Source organism: Numida meleagris, chromosome 3 (genome assembly GCF_002078875.1).
Source record: "Numida meleagris isolate 19003 breed g44 Domestic line chromosome 3, NumMel1.0, whole genome shotgun sequence".
Classification (NCBI taxonomy): Eukaryota; Metazoa; Chordata; class Aves; order Galliformes; family Numididae; genus Numida; species Numida meleagris.
Genome location: NC_034411.1, coordinates 16,853,760 through 16,869,813, shown reverse-complemented (window position 1 = coordinate 16,869,813; position 16,054 = coordinate 16,853,760). Strand labels below are relative to the sequence as shown.

The window sequence follows — 16,054 nt, the reverse complement described above, 5'->3', positions numbered from 1 at the left end:
GGGAGGGGTCCGTTGTTACTTTTTGAGAGAGGAAAATTAATAAAAGTTCCCATTTCTGCTCTGCACTGCTCTGGAGCCGGGAGTTGTGTTTGTGCCGCGGACAGGGCCGACGGCCCCTGAGACAAGGGCTGCTCTGAGCCCTGAGAGCCGCGGGTGCAGGGACGGTGAAACAAGAGAGCACTAAACCGGCACTCCTTTCCCGGAGTGAAAATACGAATTTAGGACTTAAGAAATGCAAACAAACAAACAAACAAAAACACAACAAAAACAGCCCCGCAAACGGGGGCATTTAGTAACAACTGTATTAGTGTATCTTGAGGCTGAAGCCAGCTCCTCCTGCCTACAGAGTAGAGCAAGCTGTCAGACTCCAGTTAATAAAATCACAGAATCATTAAGCTTGGAAAGACCAGTAATATCTAGTCCAGCTGTCAGCCCATCCTCACCATGCCCACTAATCCATGTTTCCTGGTACTACATCTGCATGGCTCTTGAACACCTCGAGGGACAGTGACTCCACTACCTCCTTGGGCAGCCTGAGCCAACACATCACCACTCTTTCTTAGAAGAAATGTTTCCTAATATCTAACCTGAAACTCCCCATGTGCAACTTAAGGCCATGACATCTTGTCCTATCACTGCTACCTGGGAGAAGAGGCCACTGGCCTTCTTGGCCACCTGGGCACACTGCTGGCTCATGTTCAGCCAGCTGTCAGCTAACACCCTCAGATCCTTTTCTCCTCCACATGTCTTTCCTGCCCCTCTGCCCCCAGCCTGTAGCAATGCATAGGACTTTTGTAGTTGAAGTGCAGGACCCAGCCCTCGGTCTTGTTGAAGCTCATATAACTGCCCTCAGCCTGTCCAGATCCCTCTGAAGGGCCTTCCTACCCTCAGGCAGATCGGCACTTCCTTGCAACTTGGTGTCATCTGCAAATTTACTGAGGGTGCCCTTATCCAGATTAGCAGTAAAGATATTAAGTAGGGCTGGCCCCAGTACTGACCCGAGGAACACCAGTCAGGAGACAACACTTGAACATTGCAAGGCTCTTTTGTTTTGGAGACAAAAAGAGAAGCGAGGGGTGTATGCACTGCTGCAGAAAACAACCTGCGTCAGGAATCACACCCCATAGGACAAGGTAACCAATACCCAAAATCTTTTGGTGTAAGCCATCACATACCTGTGCTTGCCAGATCTGAGACAGCCAAATTCCCATGGAGCTGCAAGCTTGCGAAGCTGAGTGGTGCAGCAGGAATGCTGATTGAGGAACTCTCTCCAAAAACCAAATAACAGAGCTGTCCTTGGCCAAACTGTAGAGCAAAAAAATAAAAATCAAAATCGGACACCATGCATCCCAGGTGGACTTGGGTGCCCAAGGAGCTGTTAGGGTTGGAGTACTCACAGCATTTACATGCATGCTCAGCTTCCAAGTATACAACAGCGGCTTGCACACTGAGCCTGCAAGCTGCTGCTGGGAATGGCAGCCCCTGCTGCTCCTTCTCCATCACACTCAGCAGTGATTGAATTCATTGAACCACCTGGGCAGCAAACAAGGAGTCAAAGGTGAGCTGCTTCTCAGCAGCACAGCTCCCTGCACTGTGCACCAGAGGGTCAGTGAGCTCCCAGGAAGAAGGAGGAGTGGGAGTTAACTGCAAGAGGATGTTTTCCCTCCATGCCAGCAGTAGATCACATGAGTTACTGTCAGACTGAACCTTTGTGCCTTCAGGTGGGCTCTGTCATTTCTCTGTTTAAATCAAAAGTGAGAGTGGGGGGAACCTTTCCATCTACTTTACCAAACAGCACAAAATAAAAGCAACGGAAGGGCCACAACCATGTTCTGTTACATGATGAGAGGTACAGTTCTGTGGCTAACGAGCAAAAGTCATGCGTCGTATTTTGTAACACCCCTTGTACGTTTTCTACATACTTTAAAACAGCTACTCACCTTGTTACCCAGGCCATCGTGTTTCATTTTCAGCAATTCACTTCTCTTAAAAAATGACCTGAAACCATGTGTCAGAAGTTTGCATTTTTGTGAAATATATCAACTCTTATAGTTCAATTTATTCAGTTACAAATTTCACCGAGAATAAAAGATTTATGCATTTCTCTTAATTAACAGAACAAGTTTAGCTAAATATAAACTCTGCACTAAAGTTTTGCAGTGGCACAGTACCAACACAGAATACAGAAGCATCTTTAAACTATACAAAATTTTAAAATCGAAAATAATCCTGTTTACATATTCTTTATACAGTAACATATAAAAGGCCTCATTTAATGAGGCATCTAAAGGAATCCAAAACAACTCTACAGCTATCTCTGAAAATCCATATCTGGAAATGATTCATTACACAGAAGCTTTACAAGACTATTTAAACAAACCAATACACACTTTTTACAAGATTAACATTCCAAAATGTACTCATAGGCAGGTTGTAGTTTTTAAGTTTTGCAGATTACCTCACTGGTTATATTTTATTATAAAAATCTTCGTATTTATATACGTTGGGTATTGTCAGATAACCAGGAATCTAATTTAAAAGTTGTGCAAAACAAACAAAAAGCTGGAAAAACAGTATGTTTTATCACTCATTTATATAAAATACCAACTAAAACACTTCTTTTTGCCCCACATGAAGGGAAAAAGCTGCAAAGACTCTGTTTCTGGAAAGGTATCAGTTACATTTTTATATTCCTTCATTAGACTTCTTATATAAGTTATGATAAATTAAATGTTCCAACAAGACACTGACTGATCAATAGACCTGCCCAACATCTTCTGCAACTTTAGTTCTCTGTCCACATCCCACCGCTGCTTCTTTAGAGCTGGAACACTCAGCCCGTGCTGTCACCGTGCTAGCTGAAGTGGCAGCTCAGGTACCTACAAGAAGTGCAGCTTTAAGGAACAAAGACTGCCACATAGCTACTGATGTGAGCCATTTCCTCTTCATCACTTCATCTAACATACCAGGAGAGCCAACAACAAGAGGTGAGCAGAATTCATCTGAACTTTTAAAAACTAAGTTCAAATTATATGAAAGTACGTTTTCAGGTTTATTATAATAAACGCAATTACTAAGAGATTACCAGTTAGCAAAACTACTGTATGTGAATAACAAATGGAGAAATCTAATGTAATGCTTGCCAGTAATGCTGGTTGTCTTAAGAAGCAAATATAATATATTTAAAAGGGTCTGAGAGGTCTTCTTTTCCCTTATCTTCTGGCAGTTAGGGTATTTGTTGAAGCATATATAAATGAAGAGGATTTTCCAGAACTACTTGCTATGCTCTTGAAAGAAAGTTTTCAGTCTCTGTTGGTGTTATTAGCTGCAAAGGCATGTAAATTTCCCATCTGGCTCAGACCACTCTGAATATGTGCAACATGGATCTCAACATTATTCTGAAAACAACTACAAGGGAGAGAGGAAAAAAAGAAAAGGATTAAACCTCTTACTTAAGAGTTGCATCTGAGTACTTCAACAAGGTACAAGCGGTCAAATTCAAATGAAGCAGAGTAGTGTGTTCATATCAGTTATCAGGTTGCATTAGTAAACAGCATTTACAAAAACACTTGCATGAAGTCAAAGTTACTGATCTGGGTTCTTTAAAGATGACTGTAACACAGTTGGAGCTAATGAAAGAAAAACATTGTGAAGAGATGCTAAACTACCCAGACTAAGTACAGTGAAATGGAAAGATCATCACCTTAGCAGTGTTTATCAGCCCTTAGTTGAATCCATTCTGACGTTTGACTTGCAATGTTGATGACAGGAAGTTTCATTAATGGTTGGATTTTATTTTGTTTTTAATCAAAATGGAAAAGTGTTATAAAGCAACATTTCTTAGTCTTTTTTTAAAATCAAAAAGCTGCCTTACAACCTTTGCAAAAAAATTCATGCATCTAGCAATATCAGTATGGAGGGCATAAGGAAATGCTCAGCATTTCAGTATTTTTTTTTAATTATGTGATTTAGTGACTACACAATTATTTTAAAAAATCATGGTCACAAATTGTTGGAGTCTGCAGTATACTCAGGAAGAGTATCACCGTGTTCTTGCTACTTTTATAATGCCTCCTCAGGCACCTGCTTGTGACAACTGTTGAAAAAAGGACACTGCCTTTGATCTGGCACAATATGGCCTTTCTTCTGTTTTGTTTTTTTTTCTTCATTTAAAATATTGTTAATAGAAGCCAGGCAGAAGCTCTAAGTGTCTCATATACCAGCGTCTGATATTTATAGACAAGAGACTGAGTAACATTGCAAAAAGAATACGGAAATTGTATAGAAAGCGTTCCAAAATAACTTAATGGTTGTCATGAATTTCTTGCTCCTCAGTCATTTCAGTTGTTGCTGTATCAATTTATCACTTCTGGTTTTTTTTGTTTTGTTTTTTTTTTGGTTTTGTTTTGTTTTTAAAATCAGGTTATTTCACTGATAGGTTCAAACAGAAAATTGCTAATTTTACACTCCCTGTAAGAAGATCCCTTTAAATAGGACCACTCCCATAAACAAATAGTTACAAATAGTTAGATTAAAATCCTTATTTAGAGTCAACATTCACCTCTAAAACACATTAACAATTGCTTGCTGACACAAAACGTGTAATTAGGAATTAAATATTCAAAGTAGTAGTACCTGATATTTGAGGAATCTATTGAATTCTTAATGTCATTTAATGAATCTGTTAGTGATTTAAATTCAAAGGAATTCAGGTCACCTCCTTCTGCTAGACACTGTAGGAGAAAACAAAAAATGTTCTAACAGTTCAGCACAAAGAACCTGACAGAGCTTTAATATTACATACTTAATTGGTAGACACTATTTTTTGCATTTATTTTACCTTAATCTGCAGTAATATTGCTGTAAGTCTAGAGATAAGGTCAGTTAAATTTTCACTTTCGACACAAAGCTGTCCCGTTGTGGAGGAATTTGCTTGCCTAACAATCTCCTGAGCCTCCTCTTCACACCTCCGCCTCAGATCTGTTGGCTGGTCTGCAGGCTGGAGGCCTTGGTCTGGAGCAAGCTGCACAGATATAAATAAATATAAATGAAGATCAAATAATTCCTTTGCATTTGGTGCACACATGAAGTGACAAATGATTGCAAAAAAGTCCACAGATATATAGCCTGCATTATTTTTTCTTCATTTATATACACGCATGTCTATTTCAAAACTGGCCACTGGCATCATCAAAAGTGCCTGCATTCAGGTAACAGAAACAGAGAGAAATAGAGACAACAAAACAGACACAGCTGCTACCAGTTTCATTTTCACGTGAGCCCTGCTTATGCCCTATTCTCAGGAAATTCTGATTTCTTTTTTATTTTTTAACTCAGGTTAAGCAGAAACAAATATAGATTCCAGCAAAATCTTACCTCATAACAATACTGCTGAACTTTATGCAACACTTTATTTAAGTCTTTGTTTAGTTGCTCTAGATCTAGAACAATAGTTGCATATCTCCTCTGAAACTCAATGCCTATTGGCATAGAATAGGATTTCTGTGGAAAGGACAAAGCATATTAAAGTTAATGCAATGGAACTCATCAAAAGGAATTTTCACTTTAAAATAATACTGGAGTATTTGAAATCCCAGTGCCTAATAGAAATGTTTACACGCAAAAACTTAAAACCTAGTATCACCGCTTACAACTCCAAGTGACAACTGGTGTAGTAACTACCAAGCTTTTATTCTCTTCAGAAAGTGCCATGATAATCTGTGACACTAAATACTACAGATGACAACTACAGCCTCACCTGCTTATTTCACCCATAGTGGGGTATGACTTCTTTCTACAGTATGAACAGAAGATTATTCTGTCAGTAGGAGAACAGTACAGGACAACATGTCCCGCAGCTCCAGAACATAAGTAATTGGAACTTCCAGACCTTCTTCCTTGACCAGCCCCCTCTAGAGCATGCCTGCCTAACACAGGCTAGCCATGGAAGCCACAGGGAATCATGAATTCCGCATCAGAGAGAGATGGCTGATGGCATTCTATGTTGGTGAAGATGAAAGAAGTATTCCAAGAGCATCAGCACTGTTTATGATCCAGTAGCAATCCAAACACCGTCAAACAGCTCAGCTCGCAGACAAAAGATAGATGGCTTTCAGTAGGTGGAAATAGACAACATCTCTGTCACAGAGCACCTATGCTTCTCTTGAATGACCAGCATTACCTTTACATAATCTTTGTTGCAGGTCAAGTGAAAAAAATGAACCAGCTATCCTTTTTATTTGCATTTGTTTATGCAAATGGCCATCAGAAAAGTGGATACTGTTCCGTGTACATGGCGAATGAGTATGGTGATGTCAAGATGCTTCATTGTTAGGAAGCAGTCCTTTGCCTGCTTCATGTAAATTTGAATTTATTACTATTGCCAGATAAAAGTGGGCTATACTCAATATCATTTCTGATTTTGGTCAGTTCTGTTTATTTCTATGCTGGATCATTGAAAAAAAAAAAAAAAAGCAAATAACATTACTTCAACAATTTTATCAATGATTATTAAAGACTGACAAACTCTACCTGAATAGAATGAATGAAGTCAAAGGATTCTATTTTACTCACGTTTAAGTTTGATACTGGTATTTAAGTGGACTAGTGCTGAAGAGTCATGTTCAAAGAAAATGCATTCTAAAGAAGAAGCAACACACACTAAGTGGCACAAATGTGGATGGGATTACCAAGAGGACAAAGAGCATTACAGACAGGCTAAGAACATGACCCAATATATGTCTTCTATTTTTATCAGGACATAAATAGTGACAAGAGTTACTTTATGATTGGTGACTAAAAAAGCAAATAGCATAAGAAATGTTTCAAAGGTACCTCCGAGTCCTTATCTAGGCTACAACTGAGTTAAGATTTATTTATTCCAGGGCCATCATCTTCCCTATTGTTTCTTTGTTCTCTCAGCGTTGTTATTTTCTTTGGTTTTCTTATTCCACGATAAAGTTACATTTATTATGTAGCAGAAAACTGACATGTTAATATCTGGATTCTTGATAAGAGGAAAGCTAGTGAAAACTCAGCCCTTCCTATGGATTCCTTTATCCCTACAAAGGTAAAGATACCTCAGTAGGAACAGATATCTTTATAGTTTGTTTTAAGGAGAGCTGGACATTTTTCCATATCAGAATTACAGCCTGCAATAGCGTGCCTTAATCTTGCTTCTTTTTGCATCTATTTTAATTTTTAGTTTTATTAAGCACAATTAAAAGACAAAACATTTGATGTACAGGAAAAATAATATAATAGCCGAACTGATATCAAGGTTTTGTAGAGCAGCTTTGGGGCAGTAGGTAGCAGGATAACAATGTGCACGTGGCCACTGAAGGGACAAAGAAGAGAACCTCAACATGACAAAGTCTTTGACGTTCAAATATTTTACATTAAAAATGCAGCATATTTGGTTTAAAGAAAAAGATTCTTTTTCCTCTCCACAAATTTCAACATTCTGTCTGTACACTGTAGAGACAACTGTCTGAATGGACACCAGCAGAAGGTTGAGACTGATGGTTTTCTGCTTTCAAGCTGATAGATAGCCATGGGTGGTAGAAGAGGCATTCTTATAATTTTGATTTACGGATTGACGACTAGATAAAGCCTAGCAAGAAAAACTGTTCTGCTGCTGATAATTATGCCGTAGCTGGTCAAGTACTGTAATTTTAAATGCAGGTCAAGGGCACTCTGAGCTTTATGTAGAAAAACTCTGAACTGAGTTATCACTTTGTCCGAAAAGCTAAACGAACACCTACCATTCACAAAATAAAAGTAAGATAAATGCTTTACTGATTCCCCAAATCCTTACAGTACATAGCATACATGTATACATAGCATACAACCAACACAAAAAACAAGAAAATACCATCCTCAATTGACACATAAAACAAGGAAATACTATCCCAGCGTTAACATTAACCTGTTCCCAAAGCATAATGCTTTTAAAGTAACTGATCTCTCTGACTTACCTTAAAAAACAATTAAAAACCTCAAACTTTATAGAAAGCAATAAACAAATAGCTTTTTTATCTAGACTCTGTTTTAATTGGATCAATTTGCATTAGCTGTTAAAGTATATCCTGAGAAGAGAACATTCTTACCAGCTTTTCTGCTTCTGTATTCATCTCTCTTAACTGTTTGATGTGTTCCTTCTTGATCATAAGGATTTTTGATAACCTGGTCTAAAACAAAGGAGCTATTTTTAGAATGAGTAGGTCTTTATGCTATTCTGAAATTGCATACAAATTCTAGATAATAAAATGGATGTATTTTTTATTATTTTAAAATAGATTTCTCATTGTTTATCACATCAAAACAAGAAATAAAAATTAACAGAAACTAAACAACGGATTTTTCAGAGATTTTAAAAAGCATTTTCAAGTACCTTATATGAAAGGTTGGAGAAAGCTGAAATCCATCAGCTGGAATTCCCTCTAGGAAGACTAACATAATTTATATTGTTAGAGGCTGAAGAATCAAGAACCTTATTTTTCTTCCAGCCTGAAGGAAAGCTGTATCATCATGGTGATAACATATGCTACAGTTAACAGCACTTGTCCTTCCATTGCTTTTGCTCAGAATTCTAGTCTGTTCTCACCTGTGCCCTGGACTGATCACCAGCTCTTTGTGTACATTCTTGCAGTAAAACCTGGTATACATTGGATCTATTTCCTACAGACCTGCTCTGGACATTCCATTTTTCCTGTTTCTTTCAGAGTGGGTATATCCTGTTCTTCTGCCCTGGGGACCTAACAGGCCGAAGAGGAAATCACTGGGACTGCTCTCAGCAAATACATCACTTCTAAAACTGTTCATACTCTCTCAAGCCCACAGAGAGAAATTTTAGCTTCACTACAATCAACAACAGTTTCATTATTGATATAAACAGAGCCAAGATGTCAGGTTTTAAAAATTTCAATGGGTTTAACTGCGTCCTAGTAGGGGAACATAAGACTGGGAGAGATAGGAACTCCTGGTTCAACATACGCCACATGATACAATACTGCATAGGTACTTTTCCAATTCCATCTGCTTGCTTCTATCCTTGTACTATCCCTCAGCACTCATGGTGAGCCAGCACATGCAGTTTTGCAGCTACATGGAAAACCACATAAGGAAAATGAAAATGATAAACAATACATTCAGGAAAGGCAGAAAAAGTTTTTAAATTGTTACTTTTGAGCTGGAGTATTTCCCTTATCTAGTTCACTACCACACAAATGCACGTGTTGGCATAACCTTTTCTCATGGGAAAAAAAAAAGCTTTTAAAATTAATAGCACCTGAATAAAGAGCAAGGAAATGAAAGCTGCAGAATTAAACCCTAAGGGCATCCCAGCAGTAGTACAGCTGATCCAGATGTACCTCTCTACCTGGATAGGAGGCACTGCCTGGATAATGATAATTTTATTGTTATTGACATATGTGCAGCAAAGTCCATCCTCAGCATGCTATGCAAATAAGGAAAAAGGATTCTTTCAGTTTAAGGCTTCCATGGAAGCGAGCAAGCACACCTTATATGCCTTCTGTTCAAAACAGAAAGTAGTTATATTCAAGTAGTTCTAGGAATATCTGGTAAATATACTACAGAAAAGCTAAGGAAAGGAAAGCATTGGGAAACTACAATACTGTATTTTACAGCCCACAGAGATCAGTACAGCTGGACATTTGAATTTTGTGCTGATCAGGTATCTAACAAACATCAGCATTATCTTTAAATTAAATGGAACTGGCTTTGAGTTCTCAAAATTAATCTTATCATACCAGGGGCACAATACAATGAGTCAACAGAAAGATTAACATGCAATTTTTCTGCACTGCTTTCCAGGCAAGCCTCTCAAGGCCTATACATAAACATTTAATTAAGCCTCACAGTGCCCACACAAAGTAAATAGATATAATTAAACCAATGCAAACACCTATACTTAAAACCAGAGGTGTTGGCAAAAAGAACCTGGGAGGAGGGAGAGCACTGCATACTCTCTGACAGTACTGCCAAAAAGTTCCTTGCCAAGCTATGCTGGCCTCACCATCTAGCAACTAATATACTTAAGTCCCTCTGATGAAGCTGGTGTGTCCCCAGCTTAGTGCAGGCTATTTTATGTTGCAAGTTTTGGGAACAATTATTTGGCAATAAGCTTCTATGATGATGTTCAGGTATATTCAAGGATGTGATCCAGTTCATGACCTTGGCTGTTATGTTATATTCATTCTACTTCCAGAAGTTCTCCAGTGGTCAAGGTTATTTAATTATTTCTACAAGATACTCTGATCTTCTGCTGTATTAAGAGGTTTACCAACTTTCTCCCATTGGTACATTTTATTAAACAGAACTCCATTTTCATTTGCCAGTATCACCAGGGAATGCTTTAGGTCAGGTCAGTTCTCATTTCCTTGAGGAACTCTGGCCCAACAGCTTCATTTTCAGCATAACCCATCCTGATACTCTCTCTCTCTCTCTCTCTCACACACACACACACACACACACACACACACACACAAAATCAGACAAAAAAAAAATCAGACAAAAATCTAGTATTTTTAGTTCTTCCTTCCTGTCTTTAAGATGAAAAGATAGTTCTTTTTCCACAGCCCTCGGGCCGATACACTTTTCTGATGGTACTGCATTAACATACTCCCTCTACTGGATATGCAGGTACACTGCAAGCATTTTTTTTGGTCTTGGATTGTTCCCCTCCCAAACTAAATTTAATCTTTCCCCAAACCAAAAACAAAAGAAACAAACAGAGAAAAAAGCAAAACAAAATAAAATAATAAAAAAGATGCAGATGAGCACTTGGAAAAACATCCTCCAAATGTTAAAGTTGACTAGAAGTACAGATTATAGAATGGCTTAGGCTGGAAGGGACTTCAAAGATATCTAGGTCTAACCCCTAGCAGTGGGCAGGGCTGCCCCCACCAGCTCAGGCTGCCCAGGGCCCCATCCAACCTGCCTGGAGCACCTCCAGGGATGCAGCACCACAGCTTTGCCGGGCAGCCTGTTCTGGTGGATCTTGCTGAAAAGACTGTGCAGCATAGTCTATTAAATATTGAAGAATACGTATTACATCTAAGGAGAAAAGGTTGCACTTTTTTTTTTTTTAATTTATTAAATTTAATTCTTGTTTCTTGTTGACTTCATTCTGTGCCATAATATATAAGACAAGTCAACTTGATAGCATACTGTTCATTTTCCTGCCACTCTTCTCTTAAGGAGCATATCTTTGTCCACAGTAAAGATCTGAAAGAAGCCTGATGCCAAAATATAAATATGCAGAAACTAAAATAAAGATTAAAAAAAAATCATATCAACAGTGTTGATCAAAAGTGGTTGTTACATGTCCCAGTGTCTGCATACAACTTCAAGTTGTACCTAAGGCGAATGTCCTCATCACTTAATCACCTTCTGCATATATTTCTGGCTACATTTCCTTTTGTTGTGAATTAGTTTTGGAACCCATAAAAGAGAACTAAGAGGCTTGGCTGAAAACCTTTTAAAGGTGTGTAATTTTTATTATTTTTTTAAACCTTTTGTCCCAAAGACAGCTTTTCCATGAAATTGTTTGTTTTATGGTATCATAAACTATTTCCTAATAATTATTGTCCTGAAGTTTTCCTTCAAAGAAAGATTTTCTGGCCATTTAACTGCTGAATCACCATTAAATCAAAATGAGGGCTTTGACATTTTTACTGTAGCAGAGTACAAAAAAAGAACATAACATGTTTAACAGCCGTATTTAACATAAAACTACTTCTGGATTAGTGAAAGCAGCGTGATCAATAGTCATTGATCACTGTATTTTGCAACACCAAGTTTCAGTATCATTCTTTACTTCTAACAAGAATGTCAATGCTCTAGGCTTAAAAATAATGTCAAGTCTCCCAATAAAAGTTGTTTTAAGCCTGTATCAGAAACCTCAATCAAGTATTAAGATGATCACAAACCAATGCCAAGTCTACACCTTGATTTTTTTCAAAGACTTAACAATCGTCAAGCAAAAAATGTATTAATACAGTACCTCTCCTGAGTGCCTACATTTTAAAATCCCAGATCACAAATTTCAGATTTCCTTATAATGAGTAATAGCATACCACTAAACATGACAGAAATTACACAGTTTTCAGATTTGAAATACAGAAACACTTTCACAAATGGATCAATTTAGTGCAGAAGTCATAAAGCTTCATTGATCATACTCAGCCACTCACGAAGGATGACAGCTGCAGATCCAGCTTAGCAGCATAAGCAAAGACCGTATCTTTTGTGTATTTCAATTTTTAACATAACCAATCTTGGGGTGACTACATTTAATTCAAATTTTCTTGGCTAAGCCAGATGACAGACCACCTTTTCCAAAATTGGCTTCACACAATGTTACTCTAAAAATCTAAGTAAACCATTCTGCTAAGTAAAATTAATTATGCTGAGAGGTCAGCGTGTTAGTGTACCACATGGGAACTACAGACAACTTGATTCTTCGGGCCAATTATATACATCTGAAAATCTGATAAAAGTTTAGCAAGAACACATCTCAATTCTAAATAATTTTAACACTGAGTATTCCAACTTCTTTTAGCACATTTCAAACAGCTTTTTATCATTAAATAATTCAACCATAGATTGTAAACCTAGCTCACATGAGCAATTATATTATTTCATCATCTGAAGAATAAATCACTTAGATTAGATTTGATACTCAGTTTCTCAGTTTCTTAACATTACTTGCCTATTTTTTGAACTGTTGTACAAAAGTCACTGAAAAATTATTTCGTGAAGATGAATCATAAAAAAATTTGGATTTGAGGGTAAAAATTATATCTTTTTAGACCAACTGGTAGAACTAGGAAAGACAAGAGAGACTTCTGGAGACATAAGGCCTTTCAGAGGTCTGAGAAAATAGCAACATATTTCAAAGTTTATTAAGAAGCAAGGAAAAAATTTAAAAACCTCAAAACGTACTACTAATTTCTCCTGAAAATTTCATCATTTTGATATTACTATCTTCAATATATATACAGAATTTCATTTAACTGCAGAAAAATAGGCAGAATAAACACAAAAAGGACAATACACAACAAAATTAAGAGCTGCAGTCAACACTTACCACTTGAATGAGGAATTCTACTGGAAAGCCACCTAGTGTTTCACTGTCTGTGCCTGAAATTTTGTTTTTCCACGATGACTGTCCTAATAAAGGATCACTGTCCTATACAAGAAAGAGTATGTCATTTATTAGCTTATTTTTAGAGGGATTTGCTAAAATTACCTTATTGAGGAACCTGAGAAAACTTATCTCAAAGACTGCATAAAGGTAACAGCTTCAATATTTATCAGAAAATACTTCACTGAATAATATTACAAATTACCTGAAATAAGTAACTTACTGTAATTGGAGACTGGAGTGAAGGCGTATAATGCAGTCGGGGAGGAGTCATAAAGAACCTAGAAGGTCGTTGTTTCTGCCCAAAGGCAGCAATTGGCATGGTTTCATGAGGTTCATTACTCTGCAAGACAAGAAAAATAAGGACATTCCTCACGTGCCAGTCTAATTTAAAAGCTTAACATACCTTCACAAATACATATTTTATTTCTGGAATCTAGACTAGCCATGCCCAACCACGCCCGAAGCCCAAGCAAAAATAAAGAGTAACATTTTGCTTTTGGGCAAGTGGGAGCTTCAAAACTATATTCCATTGTTGGAGTTTGAAAAGTGTTACAGCATCACATTAAAAGAAATAAAGAAACAAACAAAAAACCCACCAACCCAAACATTGCAAGAGAGGGTAGACCTCAGGCAAGTTTATCTTCCCTCAGTAGACTGAATGCTACAAAAGATACAAAAGAACATGCTGCCCTCTAAAAATTTTGCAGTCTAGGTCAGACTACTTAACATAAACAATTCCCTGGAGCTCATAAATCTGTACAAAAGCATGAGTGCTAGGAAATAACTCAATTTCTTTTTGGCCAAAGCAACATTCTCACAATTAGTTTCATTACCACAAACATTTCAAAATTATTCAATCAATATATAATACTTGCTTCCAACTACCACAAGCCTTTCCTGACTTTGGCAAATGACAAAGAGTCAAGTTTCCTTGAACAATTCTAGAAATCCTGCCTAGATCCCATAGCTGAATTTTCTTTGAAATCTTACATTATTCATTACACTTTTTCATACTCAGTCTACAACAGTAACTCTATTCAGTTATTCCAGCCTAAGTCATTACATTTGTATTGGAGAAGGTGATCTTATTCTATATGACAATAAGCAGCAGAAACTCATTCTCCTGGAAATTCCCATGCATCTATTATGCCTGTTTCTGGTTTACGACAATACTACGTGGATGTAATACTTTGAATTTTCTTCTTCTTTATTAAAACATACAACTGTAGATTAAAAAAAAAATACGAATTTACATTACAGCTATTTTGAGAATGTATTAATACTTACAAGAACTTCATAATCTGGGATTGTTTGTGTTCCAAGACCCGCCCTGTCAAAAGTGACTCTGTATGTAGCATTAAGGGTGTCTACGGCTTCTATTTGTCCTGTGAATAGCCCATCATGGACACCTCGCAATCGTGCTAAAAAAAAAAAAAGAAAAAAATATCAAGAACAAAAATCTCCACAAAAACTCAAATATTATAATGCTCTGACGTCACTTAGAGGAACAGACTTAACACATCTTCTGCAAGTAACCTTAGCACCAGCCAATGCATATATATAAAAACAAACAAGCAAAATTGACTAGATTAAATGAAAAAATTGTAACCGCCCCCCAAAAAAACCTGTATCCACTGGAAACACTACCCAATTTTTTGTCAAATTTATTTTTGCAAGTCAAGTATTTCCCAAATCTAATCTTCAGCACTACATTTATGTCTAGACAAAATACTATTTAACACCCAATACCTTCTGACAATTAGATTTTGCAGGCAAAAATCAATTTTGGAATGATTTTGCACACCATTTCTCTATCACCACTTGCATTGATTACTTAGACAATGTAGAGCACAGTTCAAGGATATAGCTCTAGGAGAGTGAGAAGATACAGTGTGCTTTGCATGCCTGCTTTTCAGCAAGAATTAAGGACAGTGATGTTGAAGAACTCAGAAAGCAATGAACACAAGAGGCCTGAGTGGGAGATACTGCACTCAAGTGAAAAGTATCCTGTGTCACAGTCAGGAAGGAGGAATTCACGATTTTTTAGGAAATTAAGCAAAGCTGAATGCATTTCCTTTAAAAAGGAACATTTTTAACGATGTTCCTTCCTCAGTCGTAAGCATTTTTTTTTCCTATAAGACAATGTCGTGTTTGGCATATGTATTCAACTGCATTTGTTTTGAGACAGGTTTTTTTATATTTATGGAAAATAAAGCGTAAGTTTTATATCAGGTCAGATTTTAAACTTTCTGACAGCACTCAGCTCTTGGCATTGAAACCTCTCCAGGATTTGTTGGATATACCGTACTTCAAACAAAAACAAACCCAAACAACAACAACAAAAATAAACAACTACAGTTTCAACACCAGAAATAATACACCACAAGATCATACCTCAAAACCACGTCACTGTTTTACAAATACTAGAAAATCATCACAAGCACTTTCTCAATGAGCTAACAATAAAAGCAGAGAATTGTTAACGTTTTAAATTTATTTTACCCTATGCACACGAAGTACAGTACGGTTTACCAAAAATCTTTGCAAAAAGCTTGAGTAGTGTTTATTTGTTTTTAAGAAATTACCTGTAACTTTTGTTCCTATTACAAGAGGTAATGGAATTTCATCTGGAAGATCTTTGAATTGTGAAATATCTGCAACTTTACGCTGCTGCAAAAGTCTTATTTTCTGCCGCTTCTGTTTTAATGCTGATCTTTCTTCCTCAAAGAATGCAGAGGAACACCTATGATATGATTAAGTAGAAGTATACTTGAATTTAACACTGAAGACATACATATATGAAGACATAACAAATAAATGAGCACAGTTTACAATGCAGTGAGAGTAAATGAAAAAGCTTGGAGTGAAGTGCTCAAGAGAGAA

At 37.0% G+C, this 16,054-nt stretch overlaps 1 protein-coding gene across 5 annotated transcripts in view; it reads right to left on the bottom strand.

Annotated features, from left to right (window-relative positions):
- LIN9 (lin-9 DREAM MuvB core complex component) overlaps positions 1 to 16,054 on the bottom strand; it is a 48,187-nt gene that overhangs the window by 3,929 nt on the left and 28,204 nt on the right. For 3 of the 5 annotated variants that reach the window (XM_021392588.1, XM_021392586.1, XM_021392589.1), the window contains 9 exons: positions 15,757 to 15,914; positions 14,459 to 14,592; positions 13,392 to 13,511; positions 13,112 to 13,213; positions 8,109 to 8,189; positions 5,377 to 5,502; positions 4,841 to 5,023; positions 4,636 to 4,733; positions 1,176 to 3,408 (listed from right to left, as the gene is read on the bottom strand). In XM_021392588.1, the coding sequence (XP_021248263.1) occupies positions 3,303 to 3,408; positions 4,636 to 4,733; positions 4,841 to 5,023; positions 5,377 to 5,502; positions 8,109 to 8,189; positions 13,112 to 13,213; positions 13,392 to 13,511; positions 14,459 to 14,592; positions 15,757 to 15,914 (1,108 nt within the window). In that variant the 3' untranslated portion in view covers positions 1,176 to 3,302. The remainder of the gene's footprint in view (positions 1 to 1,175; positions 3,409 to 4,635; positions 4,734 to 4,840; positions 5,024 to 5,376; positions 5,503 to 8,108; positions 8,190 to 13,111; positions 13,214 to 13,391; positions 13,512 to 14,458; positions 14,593 to 15,756; positions 15,915 to 16,054) is intronic. The other 2 variants (XM_021392585.1, XM_021392587.1) reach the window with 2 other exon arrangements.